This window comes from Exophiala viscosa (assembly GCF_022695815.1).
Source record: "Exophiala viscosa unplaced genomic scaffold EDD37scaffold_18, whole genome shotgun sequence".
Taxonomy (NCBI): domain Eukaryota; kingdom Fungi; phylum Ascomycota; class Eurotiomycetes; order Chaetothyriales; family Herpotrichiellaceae; genus Exophiala; species Exophiala viscosa.
Window position 1 is genome coordinate 18,007 of NW_026944370.1, and position 25,210 is coordinate 43,216.

At 51.4% G+C, this 25,210-nt stretch overlaps 12 protein-coding genes across 12 annotated transcripts; 8 read left to right on the top strand and 4 right to left on the bottom strand.

The window, feature by feature from the left end:
- Positions 1–395: 395 nt before the first annotated feature.
- Positions 396–1,817, bottom strand: EDD37DRAFT_654781 (permease for cytosine/purines, uracil, thiamine, allantoin-domain-containing protein; the record flags this gene model as incomplete). Its single annotated transcript, XM_062818712.1, has 3 exons — positions 396–984; positions 1,077–1,482; positions 1,535–1,817. The coding sequence occupies 3 exons, from the start codon at positions 1,815–1,817 to the stop codon at positions 396–398; spliced, it is 1,278 nt and encodes a 425-aa protein (XP_062665208.1).
- Positions 1,818–2,379: 562 nt separating this feature from the next.
- On the top strand, positions 2,380–3,602 carry EDD37DRAFT_654782 (uncharacterized protein; the record flags this gene model as incomplete). Its single annotated transcript, XM_062818713.1, has 5 exons — positions 2,380–2,434; positions 2,490–2,904; positions 2,952–3,094; positions 3,148–3,248; positions 3,303–3,602. 5 exons carry the CDS (start codon positions 2,380–2,382, stop codon positions 3,600–3,602), a joined length of 1,014 nt encoding a protein of 337 aa, XP_062665209.1.
- A 462-nt stretch (positions 3,603–4,064) lies between these two features.
- Positions 4,065–5,191, bottom strand: EDD37DRAFT_675761 (Alpha/Beta hydrolase protein). The gene has a single exon (XM_062819547.1). The coding sequence runs from the start codon at positions 5,084–5,086 to the stop codon at positions 4,199–4,201; it is 888 nt and encodes a 295-aa protein (XP_062665210.1). The 5' UTR covers positions 5,087–5,191; the 3' UTR covers positions 4,065–4,198.
- Positions 5,192–5,478: 287 nt separating this feature from the next.
- Positions 5,479–6,876, top strand: EDD37DRAFT_689031 (TfdA family taurine catabolism dioxygenase TauD; the record flags this gene model as incomplete). Its single annotated transcript, XM_062819969.1, has 3 exons — positions 5,479–6,581; positions 6,645–6,744; positions 6,799–6,876. The coding sequence occupies exons 1-3, from the start codon at positions 5,506–5,508 to the stop codon at positions 6,874–6,876; spliced, it is 1,254 nt and encodes a 417-aa protein (XP_062665211.1). The 5' UTR covers positions 5,479–5,505.
- Positions 6,877–7,098: 222 nt separating this feature from the next.
- On the bottom strand, positions 7,099–9,468 carry EDD37DRAFT_698615 (uncharacterized protein). The gene is made up of 2 exons (XM_062820181.1): positions 7,850–9,468; positions 7,099–7,796 (listed from the first exon to the last, which is right to left on the bottom strand). The coding sequence occupies exons 1-2, from the start codon at positions 9,289–9,291 to the stop codon at positions 7,133–7,135; spliced, it is 2,106 nt and encodes a 701-aa protein (XP_062665212.1). The 5' UTR covers positions 9,292–9,468; the 3' UTR covers positions 7,099–7,132.
- A 175-nt stretch (positions 9,469–9,643) lies between these two features.
- EDD37DRAFT_214549 (uncharacterized protein) lies at positions 9,644–11,255 on the top strand. The gene is made up of 4 exons (XM_062810320.1): positions 9,644–9,908; positions 9,956–10,204; positions 10,255–10,718; positions 10,775–11,255. The coding sequence occupies exons 1-4, from the start codon at positions 9,788–9,790 to the stop codon at positions 11,126–11,128; spliced, it is 1,188 nt and encodes a 395-aa protein (XP_062665213.1). The 5' UTR covers positions 9,644–9,787; the 3' UTR covers positions 11,129–11,255.
- A 1,817-nt stretch (positions 11,256–13,072) lies between these two features.
- EDD37DRAFT_214561 (uncharacterized protein) lies at positions 13,073–14,232 on the top strand. The gene is made up of 2 exons (XM_062810321.1): positions 13,073–13,300; positions 13,367–14,232. Exons 1-2 carry the CDS (start codon positions 13,243–13,245, stop codon positions 13,960–13,962), a joined length of 654 nt encoding a protein of 217 aa, XP_062665214.1. The 5' UTR covers positions 13,073–13,242; the 3' UTR covers positions 13,963–14,232.
- A 321-nt stretch (positions 14,233–14,553) lies between these two features.
- Positions 14,554–15,062, top strand: EDD37DRAFT_670018 (uncharacterized protein; the record flags this gene model as incomplete). The annotated part of the gene is made up of 2 exons (XM_062819353.1): positions 14,554–14,835; positions 14,889–15,062. Exons 1-2 carry the CDS (start codon positions 14,560–14,562, stop codon positions 15,060–15,062), a joined length of 450 nt encoding a protein of 149 aa, XP_062665215.1. The 5' UTR covers positions 14,554–14,559.
- A 556-nt stretch (positions 15,063–15,618) lies between these two features.
- On the top strand, positions 15,619–17,575 carry EDD37DRAFT_643536 (cyclohexanone monooxygenase). Its single transcript, XM_062817433.1, has 2 exons — positions 15,619–17,207; positions 17,267–17,575. Exons 1-2 carry the CDS (start codon positions 15,710–15,712, stop codon positions 17,521–17,523), a joined length of 1,755 nt encoding a protein of 584 aa, XP_062665216.1. The 5' UTR covers positions 15,619–15,709; the 3' UTR covers positions 17,524–17,575.
- A 306-nt stretch (positions 17,576–17,881) lies between these two features.
- On the top strand, positions 17,882–20,314 carry EDD37DRAFT_571368 (uncharacterized protein; the record flags this gene model as incomplete). Its single annotated transcript, XM_062814328.1, has 6 exons — positions 17,882–18,053; positions 18,106–18,160; positions 18,222–18,321; positions 18,376–18,517; positions 18,557–19,918; positions 19,968–20,314. The coding sequence occupies 6 exons, from the start codon at positions 17,882–17,884 to the stop codon at positions 20,312–20,314; spliced, it is 2,178 nt and encodes a 725-aa protein (XP_062665217.1).
- A 739-nt stretch (positions 20,315–21,053) lies between these two features.
- Positions 21,054–22,343, top strand: EDD37DRAFT_613935 (uncharacterized protein; the record flags this gene model as incomplete). Its single annotated transcript, XM_062815494.1, has 1 exon — positions 21,054–22,343. One exon carries the CDS (start codon positions 21,054–21,056, stop codon positions 22,341–22,343), a length of 1,290 nt encoding a protein of 429 aa, XP_062665218.1.
- A 609-nt stretch (positions 22,344–22,952) lies between these two features.
- On the bottom strand, positions 22,953–24,959 carry EDD37DRAFT_214631 (sugar transporter family protein). The gene is made up of 2 exons (XM_062810323.1): positions 24,588–24,959; positions 22,953–24,531 (listed from the first exon to the last, which is right to left on the bottom strand). Exons 1-2 carry the CDS (start codon positions 24,792–24,794, stop codon positions 23,209–23,211), a joined length of 1,530 nt encoding a protein of 509 aa, XP_062665219.1. The 5' UTR covers positions 24,795–24,959; the 3' UTR covers positions 22,953–23,208.
- Positions 24,960–25,210: the final 251 nt, after the last annotated feature.

A 25,210-nucleotide genomic window follows, 5' to 3' on the forward strand; every position in this document is an offset into this window, starting at 1 on the left:
TGTCAGAACCGTAAGGAACAAATCGATCGAGAAAACTCAGAGGCGCGGTGCTTCATACACAGATGGCTGAACGCGATTCGGAAAAGGAGAGGCGTGTCCAAGAATGCGTTCAAATAGTGATATCTCCTCATCCAGATGATCTAGGAATTTTTGGTGTAAAGAGAATTGTGTCTTCTGGAGTTTGTCGGCATGCTCAACATCCTAATGCTCTGCATCTTCTTGCGGCGCAATATTCTCATGTGACGCGGATGTCCCGCCGTCGCTGGCAGATAGAGTAAGCTCTGCAAATTACATGCACCGCTGAATCAGGCCTGTCAGATGTTCTAGGCCGTGACAATGGCCCCGGGCATATATGAAAAGGAACCACTTGAATGGAATGATCAATGCCACCGATCTCAGCTTTTCTCTCTGACGGCCTCTTGAGATCTTTCGACGTCAGACCCCACTTCATTGTCAGGGCTTACAGCGTGCAACACGACACTCTCGTGATAGATCTGTTCGAACCGCATAGTTCTTTCCTCTCTAGCATTTCCAAGCAAAGACAGCAGGTAATATAACAGACCAGTGCTCATGCAGATGAAAAGCCAGCCAATCTCGTACAGTCGGAGGAATCCTGCTGGAACCGTGTGACCAAAGACATGTGCGAATCCCGGCAACAAAAGGGCGAGCGGAATGAGATACGCCACGATAGCGCGCCAGTTAATCCCATGCTGGTAGGAGTATCTACCATGCGCCTCGAACAATTGATCCACGTAGATATTGCCTTTGCGGATGATGTAGTACTCCGTCAGGAAGATACCCAGAAACCCACCCAGGAAGATGCTGTAACCGCCCAAAAATTCGAGAAAGGTCGAGGCACTTGTAAGAATATACCAAGGACAGATACATACACCGAGAATGTAGGAGATATGCATGCCCCTCTTGATGTTGAGGAATCGGGGTAAGAGAGTTGTGCAGTCAGCGCCCCATGGGATAACATTGGCTCTGTTTACCTCATTAGCAATGCATCTTGGAATCGTGCATAGAACTTACCCGAGATTGACGGCTGTGAGTGACAGGATGAACGCCATGCAGACAATGCAGAGGGAGGTACGATTACCGTCTGGAGGACGAAGAAGATTTTGATCTTTGGAATTGGTATGCTCAAAAGCGGGAGTGTGAGAATCCACACGATGAACAACCCGATGATCTGCTGGGTAGTCACTCCACTGCTCGTGGGGATATAACTCTTCATGTGATAGAATCCGTTGCCGAAGATGCAGCGAAGGATGACGACCATGAAGTAGCCGGACTCGATCAAAGTGACCCCCATCCAGATAGTCGCACACATGACTCTGAGCAAGACCGGAAAATAAGCTCCCCTCATCCCCCAAGGGATACGAGACTCGACCGGGAAGCCAAAATGATAGGTAGCTGCAGAGCGAGAGTGAAGAACGACGCCCATGGCCCCGAGCGCGTACGCAACGAAGATGCAGATCGTTGCTATACTTCATGTCAGTGGTGCTCCCATCACATGGCGCAGATGACTACTTACCTTGCCATGGGGTCAGACCGACGGCAACGAGAGAGCTGCCCACGCTCCAAGTACCGGGAATGAGTCCATAAGATAGCCAGAAAGAGGCATAATCGAACCATCTCCAAGTCTGCTGCTCGGGAGGCGTCACATCAAGATCCTCATTTTTCCAGAAATTTCGTTGCTCCGCACGACCCTGTGAGGACTCTTTGGTCTCGATAGCTTTGATAAACGCGTCTTTGCTGCGGCAGGCCTCACGGACTGCAGCTAGACGACTCCGGATGCTGTCCTTTAGCTTTTCCATCTTGATGAATCAGGAAATGCTTTCGTCCTACCTCAACCGGATTATCAGTGAGACTTTATAAGATTCATCGTGGTGAGATTGTCGCTTCTATACAATTACTCCAGCCTATGAACGTCCGAAGGCAATAGCCATACAATATGTAGCATACGTCTTGACTGGCAATAATGATCTATCGAGGCTTATCAGCCCAACGATAAGTTATCAGTGGGTGGTGTGGTGCGTCCTCTGCCGAAAACATTACCCTCTCACAGTGGGACTAATGAGACACCAACGTGAACATACAACCCTCATTGCCAAATTCAAATTGTACCTTATCTTGAGATAACAGCACACCAATAGAGTGACAGACTCACAGAATGGCGGACCCGGCCGGTGGTTGGGAAAGATCGTGAGAGTTGCAATAATTGGAACATGTTCTGAGTATTGCGCTCGCTGCTACTATCCTACACAGGCAGAAAATCAGTTGACCTGTCCATCTGCGCGATCTTCATTCTCTTCATTGCAATCCCTTTACTTGGTGAGTTTCTTGCGTAGGGAACCGAGCCGCAATTCCACTTTCAGTATGGCAGTGACTTCTGCCAGTGACGATAGACCGCTGCCAGTACTGGACTTCACTGGTAGGCGTCTCAAAACTTATCCGCCTCCTTAGAAGAGGATTAACGTCGTTTCCAGCTTTGCACAGCTCAGATCCACACGAGAAGGATGCTTTGATAAATCAAATACGTGAAGCTTGCAGGAAGAGTGGCTTCTTCCAACTCGTCGGTCACGGTGTGGAAGAGAGCATGCAGGACGCTATTATCCAAGCCGCAAAAGATTTTTTTGCGCTGAGTTTGGAGGAGAAACTTGAGCTCGATATGCGGAAAATTACTCACCATCGCGGCTACGAACCGATGCATACTCAAGTACATGAGCAGAAGGCAGGTCCGGACAATAAAGAGAGCCTATACCTGGGGGACGACATGGCGCTTGATGACCCCCAAGCACTCGCGGAGCCGCAGAACTACGGTCCAAATCTGTATCCGAAGGCTTTGGGGCGGAAGTTTGAGGATGTCTGCATGTCTTATCATGCCACTATGATCAGGTACTGGTGCAACCACGTCCGAGTGTAGATAGTATGTTACTGACTCACGGCAGGCTTGGACAGGAGATCATGAGAGCATTAGCTCTTGCTCTTGAGCTGGACAAGGGCTGGTTCGATGATTATACCTCAAAAGCTACGGGTCGGCTGAGACTTGTCCATTATCCACAAACGCCGAATGCGAGTGGTACAGAACGAGGTGGGAATGATGCAGAGGAGTCTAACCTGGTGGTCGGTGCTAAGTAGCTCAAGGCACTGGTGCCCACAGGGACTTCGGAACCATTACATTATTGATGAAAGACAGCATCGGAGGCTTGCAGGTCATGGACGATGTCACCGGAAGATGGGCCGAAGTGAGGCAGAGTCCTCCGTTGACGCAGGAATCTTGACTGATCTGATTTACGCAGGTTCCCCCTGTCAGAGGGGCTTACGTGGTCAATATAGGCAATTTGATGATGCGGTGGACGAACCACACTTTCAATTCTGCTCTACATCGGGTGCTGAATTACTCGGGAAAAGATCGCTATTCGATACCATTCTTCTTCGACGGTGACAGTTCCGTCCTCATTGACTGTATCCCCGGCTGTGAAGAGGGCGGGAAGCGGGAGCCACCAATCTTTGCGAGAGACTTCTTACAGATGCAGGTATCCAAGTCATACTCAAAGCGCGAAGCTGGAGGACGAAATGGAAATAGACCGGGAACCTGAGGGATGATGGGTGGGGGCACTGCCAGAATCTTTCGGCAGGAGTTGAATAAGCATCCCGTGTCTGATGGATCGAAAAAATGTGCTTACAGTAGTTGCACCGAGCTCAAAACATGCGTTGCATGAAGGAGCTGTTGATCCGAGTTCAAAATGTCATGTGAGACGCAGTCGGACAACGTTGCAGAGCGTGAGCCGGTGCAGAGCGATAAAGCTCAAAAAGCGGCAAAGGATTGAGATGCATACGTGACTAACTTGACGAAGCACGAAAGTTGGTATGATGTTCATAGAAAGCCATTGAAGTTCAATGGCCTAGGCAACATAAGTTGCACTCCCAATCGTCACCGGCTACGTATATCAGAATTCCAGCTTATGAGGTGGATGTGCTCCATCTACGACAGTACCGCTCTTTCTGGAAATCGGCTTCGACATGCCTATCATTGACGCTTGATATCATGCAGTGCTAATCTACAGTAATGACTATCTTACGCCCGCAAAGCCTCAAATTCGTGTCGAGTTTTATGATCCGAGACGCACATTATCACTCCCTTTCTCCTCCATCGATATATAGTTTCTCAGCCCGACGACACTCCTCTCCCGCTCTATAACAGTTGCAGTAACTTGTCGAGGGCACCTTTCACGCCTTCAATATCCTGCAGGATCATCTGATGCCCACTTTCGACCACGACAACTTCTGAAGGACCTCCTACCAGCTTGCTGATGTCCTCCGACCGTTGTGGCGGGCTGATCATGTCTTTGTCGCCAGCCACAAACACGGCAGGGCAATTGATCATACTGTAATCAGGGTCATGGTGGTCGTCACTGGCCGCCAGCTCCGCCGTTGCAGCATAAGCTTCGGCAGAGCAAGAACTTACGGCCTTCCGGACCTCTTCATCGTGCACACCGTCGTTTCCGCGGTCGGCTGGGAAATTTGTCATCAGCGCAATGTCCGCAACTGCATACATGCCTTTCTGGCGCGCAGCTTTTGCAAGATCTCGCATGCGCTGCTGTGCTGGCGGAATCCCTCTTACAGATCTACCAGAGCCCAAAAGCAAAAGTCCTGCCACCTGGGAGGGGAACCGGGCCGCATACTGTAAGCTGATGATGGCGCCGAGTGAGTGACCGACGAGGAGCACGGGTTCTTCACTACTGTTGTTGTTGCTGCTAGCACCGTTGACTGCTCCTGATGTCGAGGCTGAAGGACGTTCCTGAACATGTGTGATGAGATCGTGTAAGTCGGAGACATAGCGTGAAAATGAGAGAGGCTCCTCTTGATTCAAGAGTGTCTTGCCGAAACCTTCAATGTCGACGCTGATGATGTGATAATCGGGTGGGATGATCGGTAGCAGGTCTCGAAACGTTTCTGTCGAGCCACCTAGCCCATGCAACAAGACAGCCACACGGCCTTGTTGCTTGCCGGATGAGATGTAGTGGACGTCGGTACCATTGGGCGTAATATATCGGTTTGATGTAGCTGAAGGCGCCATCATCTTCGCGGTCACTACTGGTCAGAAGGTTGCCGTGTCTCAGGAACTAATAGTACCCGGATCGGTATGGAGGCAGGGGCACTGTAAGGGGCATCGAAGATTGCAGAGCGATATCTCGGCCGGGCTTTTTAGCGCTCATCGGCCGAGCCGCACACCCCCTATCAATATCGTTATCTCGACTATCGACTTCTGCTCTCGGTAATGCTTCAAAACAAAACCTTTGTGGCAACTTCCGACGACGACCTCGGCCGATGGGCTCTGGCCAGGTCCTCGAATTGTTCAAATCCTACTGGACCTTAGCGCCAGATGGTCAGAGGCGAACGTCGGACGTTGAAAAGAAGTATTTGATTTCTAGACTGCGACTGCCATCAGCCGTTGTATCCCTTTGCTCCAATCAATCGCGCTATCAGTTATTCGCCGCAATGGTTGTCGAGGCTCTCACGGAAGTCATTGCACCGGAAGGTGTCAAGGCAAGGCTCATCGCAACCAAACAATCTGACATCAGTCTTCCACATGCTGAACAGACCAACGGACGAATAGTGCCTCTCAAACACCCAGCTGAAAGCAAGGTAGACTTTGGTGCCGAGATCTATGGAATCGACCTGAACAAGCTCACTGATGCCGACTTCGACTTTGTATCCGATGCACTGCACAAGCACAAAGTCTTGATTTTCAAGGAGCAGCCACAAATGCTCAAGCCACAACAGCAGTACCTCTTAACTGCCAACTTTGATCCGGACGAGACGACTGGAGGCTTTGCCCACGGGGCCGATCCGTTTCTGACTTCACACAACAACGTCAACATCTACGGCATTCAGAGTCGGCCTGCCATTCCTGTTCAGCCACAAGTCCATATTCTTGGACGAGGCGAAGTTCCTGAAGGCCACTATCAATTTCCCCCCGGGTTCAAAGTCAAGGGCATCGATCACCATGAATTCCATCTTCCACCTCATGTTCCCCAAGAGGAACGAGAGAAAGGTGCTAGTCGATTCTACCAGTGGCACTGGGATGGAGCCCTCTACAACATTCCTCCTCCCAGGGTAGGCTGTTTATTGGCCGTCAGAACCCCCAAGGGCCCAGATGTCACCGTCAGATGGGAGGATGGTACCGGGACGGAGATGGAAATCCCACCAGGGGCCACCGCGTACGTTGCTGGTTCCAGGGCTTTGGACCTCCTCGACGACGAGACCAAACAAGTTGCTCTTCATTCGCGAATCGAGTATGCGCCACATGCTTTCAAATGGATGTCAACCGCCCACAGCGCAAGGCTTGGGCACATCCTCGAGACCGAAGGCCTAGAGCTGACTCACGAGAAGCTCCCGCCCATCGAAGAGAGCAAAATTTGCATCTACCCCATGGTGTGGACCAACCCTAAGACCGGTGAAAAGTCCTTGCAAGTGCATGGACAGGGCGCCGTCAAGTTGTACCTCAGAAGCAGCCCAGAAGGGCGAGAAAGGATCATTGACGATCTGAAAGAAGTCAGAAGCTTCATGAACAAGTAAGTTTCTGTTTCATGGTACTCTCATAATCATCGTGGATCTGCCAGCTAATGAATATGCAGAATCATGAGGCGAGCTATCTCGCCCGAGAACATTTATGCACATCGCCACGATGAGCAAGATGTCGTGCTTTGGTACAATCGTGCATTATGGCATAGCATCGTAAGTGGACCGAAGCTTTCAATCACCATGAAGCATTGCTAATATAGCTCAAAGACCGAGTTTCCCGAGTCTTATGGACCAAGAATCATGCATCAGTGCAACATTGCTGCATCTGACCACCCGTCAGGCTAGTTGATCCGCCCATTGCTGTTCGAGAGACTCGAAGCTCTCGAGTTGTCCAACGAAAGCGGCGACATGTCGTCAGCCATGTTAGAGGATGAAGTTCATGTGGATTAGAAGTGCTAGATGATCCCCTTGCCACATAGGCACGGCGTAGGCAGCGGGCACGTTAAAAGACCCAGGGCTAGGAGGAGCGCCCACAGTTTCCCAAAAGAGGCAATAAAAGAGACAATAGTCGAATGTATGCCTTAGTCAAAACGCCCTAGATCTATAGTCCCAGACCTTGATTCGCGAAAGAAAGCAGGCTGTCAAATGTTTGAGTACCATCTTCATCGTCAAGTGGCATGCTCCACAACCAATTCAGATCTGCCGGAATATTGAGCGGCTCTTCGACATCGAATGCTTGCGGATTACCGTCAATCCGTTGCGACACAGGCTCCAGATCTTCGGGTGGAGTCTGGTGGTCCGTGATGCTTTCAGGAAGCAATGTAGGGCGATTCTGAGCATCGGAGAAAGATCGAGCAAATTCAACAGCGTCAAAACCCCGACGTCGTTTTCTTGGGTTGTCGCCTCTGGCAGCATTACTCGACCTCTTTCGACTTTCTAACCTGTTATTTATCTGCTTCTGCAGCGCATGTAAGACTTTGACGCCACGAGCTGCTATCATGCTCTTTTGTCGGCAGGATTGTAAATGTCCTATTGTTTCATCTACCAGCTGTGACTCATCCTGACTAGTAGACGACGAATGAAGCATGTCAAAGCATATGATAATGCAAGCTGCTACCGAGAATGCCTGGTGAGTCCAAAGCATCGGACTAGATTCATCCCTGCTGCTCGCCAGGTACTCTTTCAGTATTGTTTTCGATGCCGCCAGGCAGGTTCGACGTGTGAAGGCGAACACAGGATTCGTAAAACCGAGTCCGAGAAATTTCCTTCCGCGCACATTAGCTCTCACAAGATACGTGTCGATCCTTGATGGACATACCTGTGGATCATGATGATCTTATGGGCGGAACTCATTGCAATAGCTCGTCGTGCCCATGGAATGTAGCACGGCCAACTCTCATCAAAGGCCGTGTTCGCAAGGAAGGAGGGCCTCCCGGTGGCCAAGGATCGCATCTTCTTGTCGTGGACTAAGACAGCTTCATGCTTAGTGTAGAGTGTGTTGGACAACGCCATTGCATCCTGCAGCGCAGGCATGATTGCAGCAATCTTGGCTAAGAACCTGCAGAAGCTGGTGATGGTCGGTTCCGACTCGGTCAACACGTTCATGTCGTCGTCACAGTTCTTTGGCGCGACAGACGTCGAGTGTAGAGGATTGATCGAGTACGACTCAGAGAAGGAGGTGCTGAACCAGTCTTGAGTGCATAGTTCCTGCCATGCACGACGACCCGACTCCAGCTCAATGTCCGTACCACGGGCATCCTCGTCCAGCCTATGCAAGCCGAGGCTCTGTGCGATGCGAACGGCGGACGCTAGCATGACGGACTGAGCATTCGAGTGTCCTAACATGTGGGCAGTATTCGTCAGGGTCGTGATTGCTTGTACGGCATGTAGGCTGTGGTCGGCCATGAAAATGGCAGAATTCAAGGAGACAATGACGGCTTTATACCACTTCTGAGATAAAAGCCTTGCCTCGCTCTCGTCGAACCCCCATTTTCTGGCCTCGTGCGCCGGCGCGGAGGTAATTGTTCCCGCCATGACTGAGAACAATAGTGCTATCCATTGTAGGGTAACCCCATTCGAGTCGAATTTACCCCGGTGATCAGCGTAGAATGAGTCTAGTTCTTGTGAAAGCGTTGGCGCGAAGTATGAGCCATGAAACCACAGCATACAGTTGTTGTGATACTCAACAAGATTGTGTATCTGTCGTTTGGAAGGGAGCAGGATTTGCAGCCACGCGTGTAGACTGATGTCGAGGTCCAGAGCGTGGTCAAGCTCCTCCGACGGCCTGATGCCGACACCCTCTTCATGCTCGGAGACTCTAAGAGCTTCTGGCGATAACATTGCTCGCTCTGGATCCTTCATGCGGCCCCAGGCCAGAAACTCCAGAACCGTGACTGCATCTTCAATTTCCGAGCCTTGACTCGGCGATGAAGATTGAACCTGCACGACCGCGTTCCTCGCAGCCTGTCCTGTTGTTGGCGTTTGGGACTTTGATGCGACACCCTCTTCGTTTTGTTGTTGTAGGGCGGCTTCCAGTTCGGCGACACGATTACGAAGGACATTGACAGCTGATGTGTCCTCAATCTGGTGTTGAGCAGTGGGTAGGGTGCTCTGAGCATTCAGATCGTCAGGCTCGTCACGTTCACAAACCGCTGGAGTTCCTCTCTTCATGCAATTATTACATGGAATCTGCTTGTCGCACTTGACCTTGCGACGGGTACATAGGCGACAAGCGAGTCTCCTCCGGGGCGCAGCGGACATTCTAGGTGACCAGCATCACCATGCTGGACTTTTGCTGGCCACTATCAATGTCCCTCACAATCTGAAGTTTCACCGACCATGAAAGCTGCGATAAGAGCGATTTCCAGAAGCAAGACTCATTGACCGGTTCACTCGTCAGACGAATCCGTATCAACTGATTCGAGCTGACTTGCCTATATTTCGGGCTATCATAGATAGGGCATTGTGCCCCGGCCAGATCCGAGAGTCGTCATTGCACGGCGATATGCTTCTCGGCCGCCTCACCAATCACGGCCAAGGAAGCTGCTGCGATAAGAACTAGCATGTCGGCCGAGATCCCGTGACTGGAATCCTGGCTTCGTTCGAGGAGTCTGTTCCATTTCGACACGATCACCAATGTCCATACGACATCTGATGTATATAGATAGCCTCATATACTGGCCTTACTGAGCCTGGCAGTGGAGATCAATAGTTCTACGACACAACATTGTTGCAATCTGGAAGCCAGCAGACGGACATGTCGCCAGCCGCCCTTACTCCCGAGCCATCCTTCCAGGTTCAGCCGATAATCAAGCCTAAGGATCAAAAGTTCGACTTCGGCGCTCTTGTGGAGGGACTCGATCTCAACATTATTTCTGGTACGAACTCAGTCTTCGTGAATGATATCCAGCTAATATCACAAAAGATGACGATGTCAAGCGGTTAAAGGAGACAATCTGGACGCATAAAGTTATTGTCGTCAAAGGACAAAAAGAACTCTCTCCCGAGAAACATTGGGAACTCGTGACACGTTTCGACCCAGATGCTACCCAAGTGCATAGCCACGGAAACTTGGCAACGTTCCAGAAGAAAGGTGGTGTGCTGTCCAAAGCTCGGGATGTCTATGGCATTCCAGGAGCGGAGAACGTGCGCTTGATCGGCAAAGGGTATCAAGGTAGGACGACTCAAAGTACGACTTACAAGGGTTGACATAATTGGTAACAGGCGACGACCACTACGGACTGAAGAATCTGAACATCAGCGGGTTATCAAACAACTTCCACGCCGAGCCGCCCAATGACAAAGACTTCGAAGAAGGCATCACTCGCTTCCAAAGATGGCACATAGACGCACCATTGTATGCTCGCGATCCCGCATGGTTTACAACACTCCGGGCAATCAAATTGCCCGCTGGACCGGATGTCGAGATCAGATGGGACGATGGCTCCGGATTGAGTATGAAAACGCCTCCAGGACTCACGGCATTTTTCAGCACGTCACAATTGTACAAACTGCTCAGCACGGAGGAACAGCAGCTTGTCAATCACAGCTGGGTGGAGTACGCGCCGCATCCGTATATGTGGATAGAGAATTGCAAGGCGCCCTCGACCGGGCTTGGGCTGAAGAATGAGGGTAAGGAGCATACCATGGAGGAGCTTGGTGACTACGACGAGAAGGATATCAAACGAGTAAGTGCCTCGCATCCCATGATCTCTGTTGTCCGGCGTCTGACCACGAGCAACAGTATCCATGTGTGTGGATCAATCCTGTCACGGGCGAGAAGGCCTTCCAAGTCCACGGACTAGGCGTGCGAAAGCTCTTCCTACGATCGTCCGTGGATGAGCAACCCGAGGTCGTCGAGGACGTGGTGGCTATTCGGGCTTTCATGCACAAGATCCAATCTCGCATCCTTCGTCCTGAGTACATCTGGCTGCCCGAGGTCGAAGAAGGCGATATAGTCATGTGGGACAATTATGGCACATTCCATTCGGCTGTCGACTATCCTCTCGAGAAGTACGGTCCTAGAACCATGCATCAGGCCAATATTGGAGCCAGTAAGGGGCCAGTGGGACCTGTGCCCATACCGTCTGTGTGCTGAGTATCAAGGGTCGGAAACTGCAGAGGCGGATCGATGACTCAGTGAGCATTGAATTGTGTAGTAGCCGTAAGGTCGTGGGGAGGTATTACCGCCCGAGGCTGAGATACTATTTGGAAGACCCAAAAATGATATGGCATTGTTCGCAGCCATTAATCAACGTCAAAGAATGACAGGCCCTGCGACAATATTACATCTCATGTGCGCCTCAGCAACAACGGCCGGGTCAGTAGCTCATATGGTTGGAAGAGGAATTTTCAACGTTGGCACCGCCTCGATTTCAGCTTCCTGAATTGTGACAGCCCTGTGTCCAGCAGAGGCAACATGCCAGCCATGACAGAGTCATTGATCAGCCGAAACAAGCTAGAAAAGATGCAATCAGATGCAGATGGGAAAATACGTAGGGAAAGTATGGCACAGCCTCCATAGATGCTCGATTCGTTACCTAAAGCTGGGCATTTGGTGGTATTTGTCATTCGCGCCAGCTCCAGCAACGAGGGTCGGGCAACACGGCAGGGCCTTTCGACAGACTAGTATAAGATAAAATGGAAACGAAAGCGAAAGCGAAAACAAACTTCACATGCGTGTAAGGTTGACAGATAGAATCTCAAATCAGTGGTTGCTATTGACATCCGTCAGAAGCCTTTCTGCTTGATTTGAGCACACAGCCGGTATTCATACTATAGTCACCATTGTGTACTTAGCTTCGGGTACAAAGACTCCATTCGAAGTCTACCACTCCTTCCCACTGTCACAATTCACCCTCCAAAGCCAGTCTACATTCCTCACCCATTCACTTCTTCGTCAATTCATCCATAAGCCTCCCAACCTTCGATACCACGCTTCAATGGTTTTTCCTATCCTGGCAGTCGGTGCCGCCGTCTACTTCATCGTCGAAAAGATCCGCAACCACGAGAAAAAGAAGCGTGACACGAAAGCTCAACAGGTTGATTCTCGACGATTCAGCTCATTCGGACCGGTCTCGATCATTGATAACAAAGAAATACGTCGCTCGACGGATCACCCGCCACCGTACCAGGAAGAGACCCTACCCCGATATCATCAAGGCAACCTGCAACCTACCACGTGATGGACTAACATCGTGCGTTGGGGACACATAAGTTTAGCGCTGGTACATCGACCGGCGGTGCATTCAGGGCAGTTGACTTGGAGTGAGTCCTGCCAGCCTAGCGGGTCACCAGGGGACTATGAGCGAATCCATTTCCTAGGAGCATAATTCTTGATTGGTATCTTAGACTCATCTCTCGGCGAGATTGTCATTGCGTTGGTCGTTTTCCCTTAGCATTGCCAGCATGTTGGTATGAATAATGGAGGGGTTTGTACATAGAGATAATCGACTGCCACTGTACTAATGGAGCACACATTCATCGGGGAATTGAAAGAGTGACCAAAAGATTTGTTTGGTCAGCTCGGACTCACCTCGTCCTTGATTCGTCACATCAGCAGGAACTACTTTAACCTCGATTTGTCACGAAGCGCAAGAACCTGCACAGCCTCAGGTGCACATACCATGCAAGTCAGTAACTTCTCGGTTTCGGTTTCCTGCTCCTGGTCGAGAAAGTCAGCCGAATACGCATACGAATGCTGACATGCCACACATATGCTTCTCTCTCTTAGCGATGTAAGTATTCCAAAATCTTCCCTGCTTCAGATCCACACCAAAACGCCAGCCTTTACTGCGCCCTGCCGCAGCTTTCTGTCTCTATCGACCGCGAATGGGCAGTATTGCTTAGGCATGCGCGTACTAGCTCAGTGATTTGCACAGTCGTGAGGGAGCAAGCCGTTGCGATCAATGTCACCTTGCCATCATCTACGTCGGGCGTTGAAGCCACTTACGATGTGCCAGCAAGGCCTCCTGTCTCGTGGCAGGACACAATGACATGGCCAAGTTTTCAGCACTGGCAGCTCAGCCTTCTTCAATGCGAGTCTACATATACCACGACTTCTGTCGTTCGTCCACATAGTCGACCGCCCAGTCAAGAATCATCCCAACAGACTTTAATCACCAGATTCTCCGGCCGGTAGTCTCGATTTACTGCGCGATACCAATCTAATCGTGCAACCCGTTCAAATTACATTCAGCTCGGTTTCCCATAATGGCAAATCTCGTGAAGGAGTGCGATAAAGCAGGCCAAATTCTCAAGAGCTTCATTGGTATGTACAAGTACTCGTCATCTTGGGGGTGTCTCGCGTCACTTTTCTAAGCTGATACGATCACAGAAAAAGGCAGGATACCCGCGCAAGTGATTGCGAATGCCAAGGGTCTAGCCATATTCTCGGGCTTCCGGGCCGCAATGTATCTTGCAGGCGCTGGGGGCTCTGGTGTCGTTGTTGCGCGTCTTTCGGATGGCTCCTGGTCTGCCCCGTCCGCATTCTCGGTTCGATCGGGTGGCGTGGGTCTCGCATACGGCGTGGACGTGTATGACTGCGTGTGCGTGCTCAACACGCAAGAAGCCGTCGAGGCCTACATGAAGAGCGAAACGACCCTAGGCGCTGGCGCCACTCTGGCCGCCGGGCCTGTCGGAGGGACCGCCGACATCAGCACCAAAGAAGTCAAGCCAATCTGGACATATACCAAATCGTGTGGCCTTTATGGCGGCTTGACCGTGGACGGCACCGTAATCAAGGAGCGATCCGGCATCAACGCGGAAGCTTACGGGGCGAAGGTTACAACCGTGCAGATCCTGAGAGGCGAGACGAAGTGGCCATCAACGACACGACTTCCTGAGGTCTTGAAAACGGCTGAAGAGAGGAGCGTGGATGTGAAGATCCTCAACGCTGTAAGTCCAGCAACGCCGGGCAATGTGAACATGTGAAGTAGTGCGCACGGTCTTGTCGATGCAAGTGCGGTTGCATAATGATGGCGTTGGCGGCGGAAGTGGTTGTTCGAAAACTGTGAGGATTGTATGATAGAGCTAATGGCCTTCCATCACGTCAAGGACGAGTGCATAGCATCATATGCGAAGGAACCCTGATAAAGAATGGTGTGGTTATATCAAATTGAAGCCGACGACGTTTAGCATTCAGTCAGTGCACGACAGTGCCGCCCTCCTTTGAAACCCAACTTGGCGGGAAACAGTTCCGGCAGTGAGGTGAGGCCAAGGTAAACAACATCTCCGGATCCGGGGTATTGACTGGGTCCCGGAGTCCATGCTGGCCGTGGTGACACCGAATGCCGACGTTGACCATGTGAGATTTGAGGTACGAGCAGATCACGCACCTCCCCAGACTCGGTATTGAGGAGACCGATGACCCCAAAGTGTGGAGTTTCTGGGCGTGGCCTTAGTGGGCTGGAGAAACCTCACCAGCCCTAAAGAGGTTATAGAAAGTCAACAGAGCATCTTAAGTACTATAAAGCATCCTCACAGCACCCAGGATACGTCCTACTTCTCCGAATCTCACTTTTTATCAACATGGCACCCTCCGCAGTCCACCATGGTCCATTGTCATCGTCAGACGCCTTGATTAGCAAAGCGAAACGCCAAACTCCTCAAGCACTGTGTCACGTCGGCCTCGGCAAGATTCCAGAGCACTACCACCCCATGATCGACTGGTACTGTGCCGTGCTGAACGCGCACATCACGCACCAGGACAACGTACTGGCATTCCTGAGGTATGACGCGGAACACCATAGAAGTGCAATCGTCAAACGAGACAACCTGGCTTCGAAACCAAAGGGCGTCATGTGCGTAGGGCTCGACCATATCGCTTGCGCTACCCGACACTCGCAACCCTGGCGCAGCATTATCTGTCCCTCAAGGCCGACAAGATGCTGCCCCTGTTGATGGTTGCCCATGGTCCGACCACGAGGATGCACCACCGTGACCAAGACGGAAATAAGGTCGAGCTTCATGTGGACAACTTTGACGATCCGTTTGAAGCCTGCGCACGGCTAAAATCTCATGGTCTGAGGTGACGCTCTTGCATGACTCGCCATTCGAGGTGCTTATGGTCTTTGGCGGGCTTCTGCGATGCCCTCACGGTCCGATGTGAATACCTTGCCTGGTTCATCCACTTTGGTGACCAACGGCGGACTAGCAGGAGACATCACCTACAATGACAGTGACGGGGTTTCGTGCTTTGGACAAACAGCTCACGGTGAAGAGTCCTGCTTTTCTGTCTTGCCAGGGCCGTCTTTGCCTATCCTACTAAGCTTCTTGGATATCATCAAAAAGTGGGATCAAAAATGTTCGCGTAATGATTGGCATCCAGACTTCGGAAATCATGCAACTGCCGTGGGGTTTTGCCGAAACCTCGTCTAGCAATCTAGGCTTTCCAGGTTTACATCGCAGCCCCAGAAAGGGGACATTTCCCTGACTCCAAGTGCCGGCTTTCACCCACCACCCACCCCGCGGGAATGCCCCGGATGGCACCCCATCCACACACATGATTCGATGTGGCTAACGTCGCCAATGTGCCGCCATCATTGTGCCACCCGATCGCTCGGCAAGCGACACGGATGTGTTCCGCACATGAATAAATACCTTGGGCATGTCCACCAGCCTTTCAACGATCGCGGTGCGTAGACTTTGAACTTTCGCCAAATCTAACATTACCGAAGCCATGGGCGAAGCACCACGTTCCTGGTTGGACACTCGATGCATTGACGACTATCGACCTCTTCGAGTCGTCGTCATTGGTGCGGGCATATCAGGAATATTAGCATCAATACGACTCCCACAAAGAATACCGAACTTATCACTGCAAATATACGAAAAGAACGCCGATATTGGAGGAACATGGTTCGAAAATCGGTACCCAGGTTGCGCATGTGACATTCCCGCGCATACATACCAAGCTACATTTGAACCCAACCATGAATGGTCACAATTTTATGCCACGTCAAAAGAGATCCATGGGTACTGGAGGAAGGTGGTGGAAAAGTACGATTGTATGAAGCACATCAAGCTCAATCACCAGATCGTCAAGGCAGTTTGGGACAATCGGCAGGGCAAGTGGCAGCTGGAGGTCAAAAACCTGAAGGATGGCAGCACCTTCACTGACACGTGCGACGTGGTGCTGTCCGCCACTGGAGCGCTGAACGACTGGAAGTGGCCCAGCATACCTGGCCTAGAGGATTTCAAGGGTACCATACTTCACAGTGCCAGTTGGGACGAGAGCTTCGACTGGACTGGTAAGAGACTTGCTGTCATTGGCAATGGATCCAGTGGTATCCAGATTGTGCCTGCGGTGCTGGCTGGATCCGCGCATGTCGACCACTATATCCGAGGGAGAACGTGGTTGTCGCCGACGTTCGCCAGAGAAAAGGTCGACCAAATGGGTAAAGGGCTTGACAACTTCTCTTTCACGCCCGAGGACATTCAACGGTTCAAGACCGACCCGGACTTTTACACGAAGTTCCGCAAGGACATTGAGCTTGAACTGCAGTCTGTCCATGGAGCCACGATCAAGGGCTCACCTGAACAAATGGCTGCGGTGGAAATCTTCACGGAGAACATGAAGCGAAGGTTAGCTGGGAAGCCGGAGCTGGGAGATACACTTTTGCCGTCGTTTCCTCCTGTGTGCCGCAGATTGACGCCAGGACCCGGATATCTTGAGGCGCTGACCGATGCGAAAACGGATGTCATCACCACGGCGATAGAAAAGGTCGATGCTACCGGAATCATTACCACAGACGGGCAGCATCATCCTGTTGACGCCATTATCTGTGCGACTGGTTTCGACACCTCCTTTTCCCCTCGTTTTCCTGTCATCGGCAAGAACAATACCAATCTGGTTGACAAGTGGGGGAAAGTCCCGTCAACGTACCTGTCGCTCGCAACGGACGACTTTCCAAACTACTACATCTCGCTTGGACCCAATTCGGCGCTAGGAACGGGCAATCTGCTGCTTCTGATTGAGCGGGTGATTGACTATGTCACGATGTGTTTGGGCAAGATGCAGCGCGATAACATCCGAAGCATGGCGCCGCGACAGGAGGCCGTAGAAACATTTGTCAAGTTCTGCGACGAGTACTTTCAGACTACGGTGTTCAGTCAGGATTGCAGGAGCTGGTACAAAGGAGGCACCTCGGATGGTAGAGTGAGTGCCTTGTGGCCGGGTAAGAATGATTCTGTCCTCATAAGTGTTGAAAGTTCGGCTGGCTGACCATGAATCCAGGATCTTCTCTGCACTCCACAGAGGCTCTGGCCAATCCCAGATGGGAGGATTTTGTGTATGAGTATGTGGACGATAATGCAGGCGCTTGGATAGGGAATGGCTGGACGGTCAATGAAAGAGAGAAGAAGGTCAATGTGGACTATTTGAATCGCGATCAGATAGATTTCCCACCAGTGCCCGAATTGGCGGTGTCAGCGGCATTGAAAAGAGCTGATGGAGGAGGCAATGACCGTAAGGTGGCCGTGTCGGCGCCGTGAGGACCGAGAGTGTGTTGAATGAATTTATACCCCGATATGTTAGAAGGCTACCTTATCTTGTGTTCAATGGAACTTGGTAGATAAAACCGGCGTGTTTGGACCCAACCCGTGCGCTTAGCTGGGCATGCTCCTCGAAGTCTTGGACGCCTATAACGGCAAGAAATCAACCCCGCATCGCCATCCCACAAGCCGAGGAGAGGCAGTAACGAATAGCGAACTCCGCATTAAACCGCCCGCTCGTGCACTAACATGTAAACCTGACTAAGGCTGTTGGGGCTCAATCTTTCGAACCTCGACTTCGTGCCTCTTTTCATCCGACGTGCTGTCGAGACGAATCGACGGCGCATTGTGCAGGACCATGGAGAAGTTCCACGATCTGATCCGCAATCAGGCGCTCCTTTCAGCGGCTTGCGTAAAGCAATCCAGCAGTCCCCCCTTGCCGTCCGTGACCTCGGAAAAGCGCCATCGCTGTCCGACGTGTGGGCAGGGCTTTCACCGTGCTGAACACCTCAAGCGCCATCAAACCCGACGTGGGTTTCCTATTTGGACTTCGGGTCTCCCTAGCTAACTGTCGTCAATCAGATACCGGTGCAAAGCCGTTTTCGTGTACCTTTTGTGGACGAGACTTTTCGCGCAAGTACGGCTTCGCGCTTGACATTTGTGACAAAAGAACGCTCGATTAACCTTCAGCTCTGCAGGGATCGTCTGCAGACGCACTACAACAGCTGTCAATGGCGGGGAGACCGCGAAGCACCCAGTTCAGTGCCGAAAGGTCGTCGGCCTCATGCATGCGCAACCGTGAGTGTCAAACTCTGGGATTCGAGAGTGAACATGGCTGAACTCTACTTTTAGTGCGTGTCGTCCAAAATCCGTTGTGATGGGGGGAATCCTTGCACGCAGTGTACGAAGAAGAACGTCGAGTGCCAGCAGAAGCTCGCGACAAAAGAGGATACACCTGGTATGTTGTGCAATGCCGACTTTTGTGCAATATCATGTCCATGTTGGAGACTAATATCATTCGCCCCTCAAGCAGTCGAAAAGCTAGGCCCGACGGACGACAGGGTATCCATCAAAGCCTTACTCAATGGCGGGACCGACACTTTCACCGAGACATTCAACCTACCACCTTCTGACCTCAGGGTCAAAAGTCTTCAATTCCATCAGAAGCAAAAGGAAGCGGAGGAGACGAGACCTACGACTCCGGCTGTGGCCGACGTCAGTCCACAATCAATTGATTACACTGGCATGTTCGAATCTTTTATTGACATGAATGAGCAATACTTGGATTTTTGGAATGGTCCATTCGGCTTGATCCCCTCACCAAATTACTCGGACATGCAATTGGATCTCTACAATCCGTCCACCAATCTATCTGGGGAGATGCGACACGGGTCGATTGCGTCTGAAAGCACACCCCTCCAACCATCCGAACAAGCCCAGTACGTTTCGTCCGTCAACATGGCGATCTACAACAAACTCTGGTGTCTGGCATTGGACGAGAAGACTCGGCAAGAACTGACATCATGTCTAAATTTCCTCCTCACACCCGAAAAGATTCCCAGGTTCATCTCCATGTATTTTCGGAACTGGCACCTGAATTGTCCGATGCTGCACAAACTGTCCTTCGATCCATCAAAGGTGCCCACAACACTGGTGATAAGCATCGTCTTTGTCGGAGCGATGTACTCGAAAGACCAGACGGAAAGGCTGGCCGCCAAAAGGCTAGTCGACATCGCCGAACTGGTCATCTTCGACTCGGAGATATTTTCCTTTGACACGGAAATCATCAGGTCCTTGCAAGACAACTCGGTACAACAGCCTGCTGGTCCTGCCACCGATCCTTCTCAAGACGCCGACTGGCAGACCTTCCAGGAGTTGCAGGCCGGGTTTCTGATGGTGATTGCTCAATACTGGGCCGGTCCACGGATACCCAAACGCCGGGCCCTGGAATCGCGACTTGGTGAAGTGATCAAAATTGTTCGGAAGTACAAGTACCACCATGCGCGTCATCAGCGATCTGACCGAATATCGGAGACCTTGTGGCTGCAGAAAGAATCACGCATCCGGACCATTGCAAGCATTGCCCTACTGGACTGTGCAGGACGAATATATTCGAACTTCCCTTGCCGCATGACGCTGGCTGAGTACGATACAGACCTACCGTGCAAGGAAGCCATCTTCAGTTCACGCCATCCCTTCATGCAGGACGACTCGATATTCGCTCCAAGAATAACCATATCACAAGCCTTTGCTCAGCTGTTTCAGGGCAAACCCAAGCCACTACTATCTTCGTCAATGGCTTTGGTAAGATCGAACAGTGTCGCCAGCGAGACAGTGCCGTCAATGGACGCTAGTGGCGATTTCACTCCGTTTGACCTGTTCATATTGATCCATTGTAGGTCGGCGCCTACCTTTGAGCATATTTCCACTAACACCCCTTGCAGTTCTATACACATACATTCACTCATGTATCATGACGCTATCGCACAACTTGCCCGCAACCTCTCTCGGTGAGAAGATTGACGGACACAACTCGAATCCGATTTTCCAGGATCTCAAGGGTGCACTGGAACGATGGCGTCAGTTGTGGCAGGCTCTCCGCAACAAAGAGACGGACGAATCCATGAAGACTGCAGGGATGTACCGCAACTCCTTCCATTTCTGGCTCGTTTGCCAGCTCATTGTGAGCAAAGAAGAGGCCGTTGATGTGATTACCGGAATGGAGGTAAACTGTGAGGATGCTTTGACGAAGCTCAAGGTTCTTTTTCACAACGACAACGAGCATGACTGAACATGAGATATAAGGAATGATGATCTTCGGAATGGTCGCGGAGATTACCCCAGACTTTGGCACCACCTCTCCAGGTCTTTGTTTGCCACCGCAATTTGGATGAGGAGATCAGAGATACTTGACCTCGGCAGATTCTTTTCAGGCAGAATATGGTCAGATAAGATAAGCAAGCGAGTCCTCCAGCCTTAGGACCCTGAAGCTTTATTTAACCTGTCCGAAACCGAAACACAGCCACGATCCCCCGTGGGACAGGCACAGACCTGCAACGTCAACTCTTCTAGGCCCCTGCAGGACACTTACCTAAGAGATCCCTTCGCCACATCCGCTCTTCACTTTGATCCTCAGTTTTATCCCCAGCCGTGAAGTGGATTGACTCAGTTATGAATGATGAACGATGTTTGATCGATGGGAATCTGCACCTCTGTTCTTCTCCAGCCTTGTCAATCATGAGAATTGTGGATTGACATGAGCATTGATCGTTGCGTAAGCCAAATGAAGAAAGTAGAAGGTTGAAGAGAAGAAAATTTGCTTCGTATTATTGACTTCGCACGTGGAGCAATCGCGCGTTATAATTGTGGCGGGTGACGACAAGGTGACCTCATTGTCGAATAACAAACAGGCAGCATCTTTAATGCTCCACGTAAGTTAATCCTCAGACTACATACATCTCACCATTCCTCGATATTCTCCTCATCAACCATCCTCATCCCTTCCATTTCATCTTTCATCGACAGCAACCATGTCGACCACACCTTATTACGACGAGAAAGCTCCTTTGGTGCTGGAGCAGGAACTCCCTGCGCCTGTGCCAGTCACCATCCGCCACAAGCGTCCCAATGTCTTCCTTCGCCTCATCAAATTTACCATTGCCTTCTTCGGTACTCTCCTCGTCCTCGATCTCTTCATGCATGGCCCGGCTGCCAGAGGTATCTCTCGAGGATGCCACGGCATGAGACCACACCATGGACACCACGGAAAACACGGTCACGATGGTGGTGATGGCCATCAGCACCCCTTCCCTCCCATCGACAACTGGAAGCCCTTCGAGGGAACCACCCACTTCGAATTCGACCCCAAGGTCGCCTCTTCCTTCAGCGTTCGAGGTGCAAAGTCCTTCGGCAAAGTCGTCTTCGAGACATCCAAGCTTTCGGACAAAGTCGTCATTGACCTCGACATCAAGACAAACAAGGTTGACAAGGACCATGAAGTCGTGGTGAAGGAGGAAGCCGGTGGTCTTACCATCAGCACCCCCAACACCGGCCACCTGAAGATTCATACTGCGGCCAGAATTCAGATCCCATCAAACATCATTGGTACCTTCGGCATCCCAAGCTTCGAAGTCGATGTTCCACGCTTCATGGTCGACTACAGCGAACTGCCAGAGTCTCTTGAGATTGGTGCTTTCACCGTCAGAGTTGCTAAAGGCTTTGTCAAGCCTGGTCTCGTCCACACCAACACCACCACTATTTCAATTGCCGAGGGCGCTATCCGAGGAACCCTAACCCACGCCCGCAACAACACCGACGTCAACGTCGTCAAGGGTAATGCCGAGCTTAACATCCCCAAGATCAGCTCAGGCAGCGAAGGCACCACGACCGTCCACCTTGGAAATGGTCATCTCAACGGTTCATTCGCCATTTACAACTCCACCGCCATCGACGTGGCAAAGGGCTCCATCTGGATTGACGCAGACTTTATGGACAACGAACACCGTGCCGACTTTTCCACCAAACTTGGCTCAGGCTACAAGCGTGTCTTTGTCAACTCTATTGCCTCCGAACGACTGTTCTCTTCCAGCCACAACTCCGTTGCTGGTGATCAACTGATTACCTACCCTGCCAACTTTCAGGGTACCATTGACGCCAGGGGCGTTGTTGGCAACGTCAAGCTCGCTGGTGAGGATCTCGATGTCGAGAAGGTCATTGGTGGCTTGGTTGGCAAGCAGGGAGATAGTGACAGGAACTACATCACTGTCAAGGCTGTCAAGGGTGCCTTGGACATCCTCGTCGGTGATGAGGATGAGGAGTAAACTATGACTCTCGTCCACGTTGACTATTGAAGAGCCTAGAAAGGATTTCTAGAAAGGCTTTGTATTATTAGCGAACACCAAAACATAATGCCACAGGCTGAAGCATCGAAAGCTCACCTGCGGAATGATAACTTACGTTCTTACATTCTGCATCAATTCTACTTTTCAGTGAATGCTGTGATTGATTCACCGCGCAACGCAAACAAATCCACGGGGACCTGCATTCTGTTTCTTTTTAAGTCCTGGGAAAGCCTGGCGGCCAAGTCGATAAGGGTGTCGGATCGCCCAGTGGCTAGAGTATTGAGGAAGCTCTTGTCTTGTATGATAGTGCAGTCGAAGATTGAAAAGCTTTAAGCGCGCTAAGCCCATCTTGAGGTTGAAACGGGTCCCCATTCATGATTCTTCAGTTCAAGTAGTCGTCAAGCCTATTTCCAGAAAAAGTGGCACCGTCTGACGGAGAGTACCTCGACGATACATAGTCGATGTTCAGCAAATTGGCGACGGTGGGTGCCTTGACCACAAGCTGGTATGACTAGAAGGTGGAGCTGATGGTCTTCCTCCTATCAAAGGCGAATAACCATATTGTTGTGTGCGAAGCACTCCAAGCTGACAACAAGGAAGGATATCTATTTGGACCTGAAGAGGTACAGCGGTCAGACGGTGCCACCTTCTCTGGAAAATGCCTTGTCGTGTCTAATCGGCAAAACCATGAGGACTTGATCGGTACATCTTACAGGGCACATGTTCCACCAAACAATCCGATTTATCGTCTATTCAACGTTACAGCTAGTCTGAGACAAGTGAGTTCGACACCCAAGTCCCACCTCTACTTACATCCTGGAGCTACAACCCTGAGCAATCAAGCCTAGCGCGCCACCTCGACATCATCGTGGCGATCCTGCATCCCATGGTCAAGAACTTTGTCTATGTCAACATGGCCCACGACCTCCTCCATATCTTCGTCGTGGCGAACATCCAGAGCTATACCGCGTTTCTCGGGGCCGATCAACATCAATATGATGACAAAGACCAGAGCACATGCGGACAAGATGCACATGACCTTTCCATAGTCATAACGCTTGACACCTTTCGCCGTAGGAGTCAATGGGAAACGCTCGCCCAGCTTGGCCTCAATTGTCGAGCTGGCCGATGAGGCCAGATTGCCCAACTGATAGGCCGTTCCCACGGCAAAGGTTCGCAGAGATCCCGGAGAAAGTTCCATCAGGTGTATGGGGACCACGCCCAAGGCGCCCTCGACAAAGAATTGTTCAAAGAAAGCCGCAGCGATGATGGCCTTGCTGGAGGTGAAAGTGTATGGGTAGAGCAGCAGTCCAGCCACGGTACAGGCCACGATTACCGACAGTCGACGTCCAAAGACCTGCGACAAATACCCGACTGTGACGCCGCCGCTGAACGCACCGATATTGGCAACCACCTGGGTCACGGTGATCGCATTCGCCGAAAGGCCATACTGGTTTTTAAGCAAAGTTGGGTACAGGTCTTGTGTTCCGTGCGTCTGGAATTGAAGGCCCGCCAGCAGTAGCACCATGTAAATCAACAGCAGCCAGTGGCGTCGGAAAGCGACCTTTGTCTCTGCGACGAAGGTTTGGGTGCTGTGCATGTTGACTTTGCGGACCGTCTCGCGCTCCTTGAAAGTCTGTGTCTCGTCCAGACACAGACGGTAAATGATGAAGAGTACAGGCGGGCAGGCGCCGAACCAGTATAAAGGTCGCCATCCGTGGGATGTGGTGTCGACGAGAGCCCGCGCGAATACCGTGCACAGGAGGTAACCCAAGATATAGCCCATTTGCAGGATGCCAGACATCAAGCCTCGGGCTGCGGCAGGGCAGTCTTCCAGGGCAGTGGCGACGGCATTGCCGTACATTCCACCCATGGCGATGCCAAATAAGGCGCGACATGCGAGGAATTGCTTATATGTTTGACAGAAACCAGTGCCGAGCTCGAGCATGATGAAAAGCACGTTGTTAATAACAAAGGGCCACTTGCGTCCGTATCGGTCGGAAGCTAGACCGAAGATAATGGATCCGACCGAGCGCAGCATCAAGACCACTGTGATGCCCCAGGAGATGTCCGTGTTCGACTTGTGGAATGAAGCCGCCAGGTCCGTCAGCGTCAGGCTGACTGAGAAAAAGTCGAAGGCGTCCCACGTCCAGGCACACATGCCGACCTGCACGGAACGTTAGCGACACCGGAAAAACGTGCCTCTGAAGAACAACAACGTACGCCGAAATAAAGCCACTGCTGACGGTTGAGCATGGCAAGTAGTTTAAAAGGTGATGGGGGAAGGCTCATGGTCGGCCTCAAGGTCGACATTCTTGTCGAAAGGTACCGGCCTATGCTCATTGCGCCATCGGGCTCATAGTCAACAGGAACAGCATTCTCAAAGTGCAAGGTGCCCGTAACAGGCTTGTCTTCAGTGTTGGGAGTCATGCTGGATGGTGGATTCAGATGTTCGAAGCGTGTAGGCTTGCCACCTGGTACAAGGAGTTGGGTTGGGTGAAAGCAATTCTACAGAGTAATCTGTGCGTGCCTGGGGTATCATATACTTGGGGAGCTGCGTCGGGGTCCCATCCGGGGTACATGCGGGATAGAGCAGGCGAGGAGAGTCAACGCTGGGTTGTGCCGTCCCGCACGTGCAAGCTGCACGATGCGTGCCATTGTTTTCAGCGATTCCAGCATCGTCATGTGGCTATTGCTGCGTGTGGACAATCCAGCCGTCACGGCCAAGATTAGAGTGTCATCTTGCTTCGAGTGGCGACGATGAGACGGCCTGTGCAGCAATCTGTCCCATTTGGAGCATTCGCAACTGTCCAGGGTGGTCACACTCGACATGAGCCGAACCATCA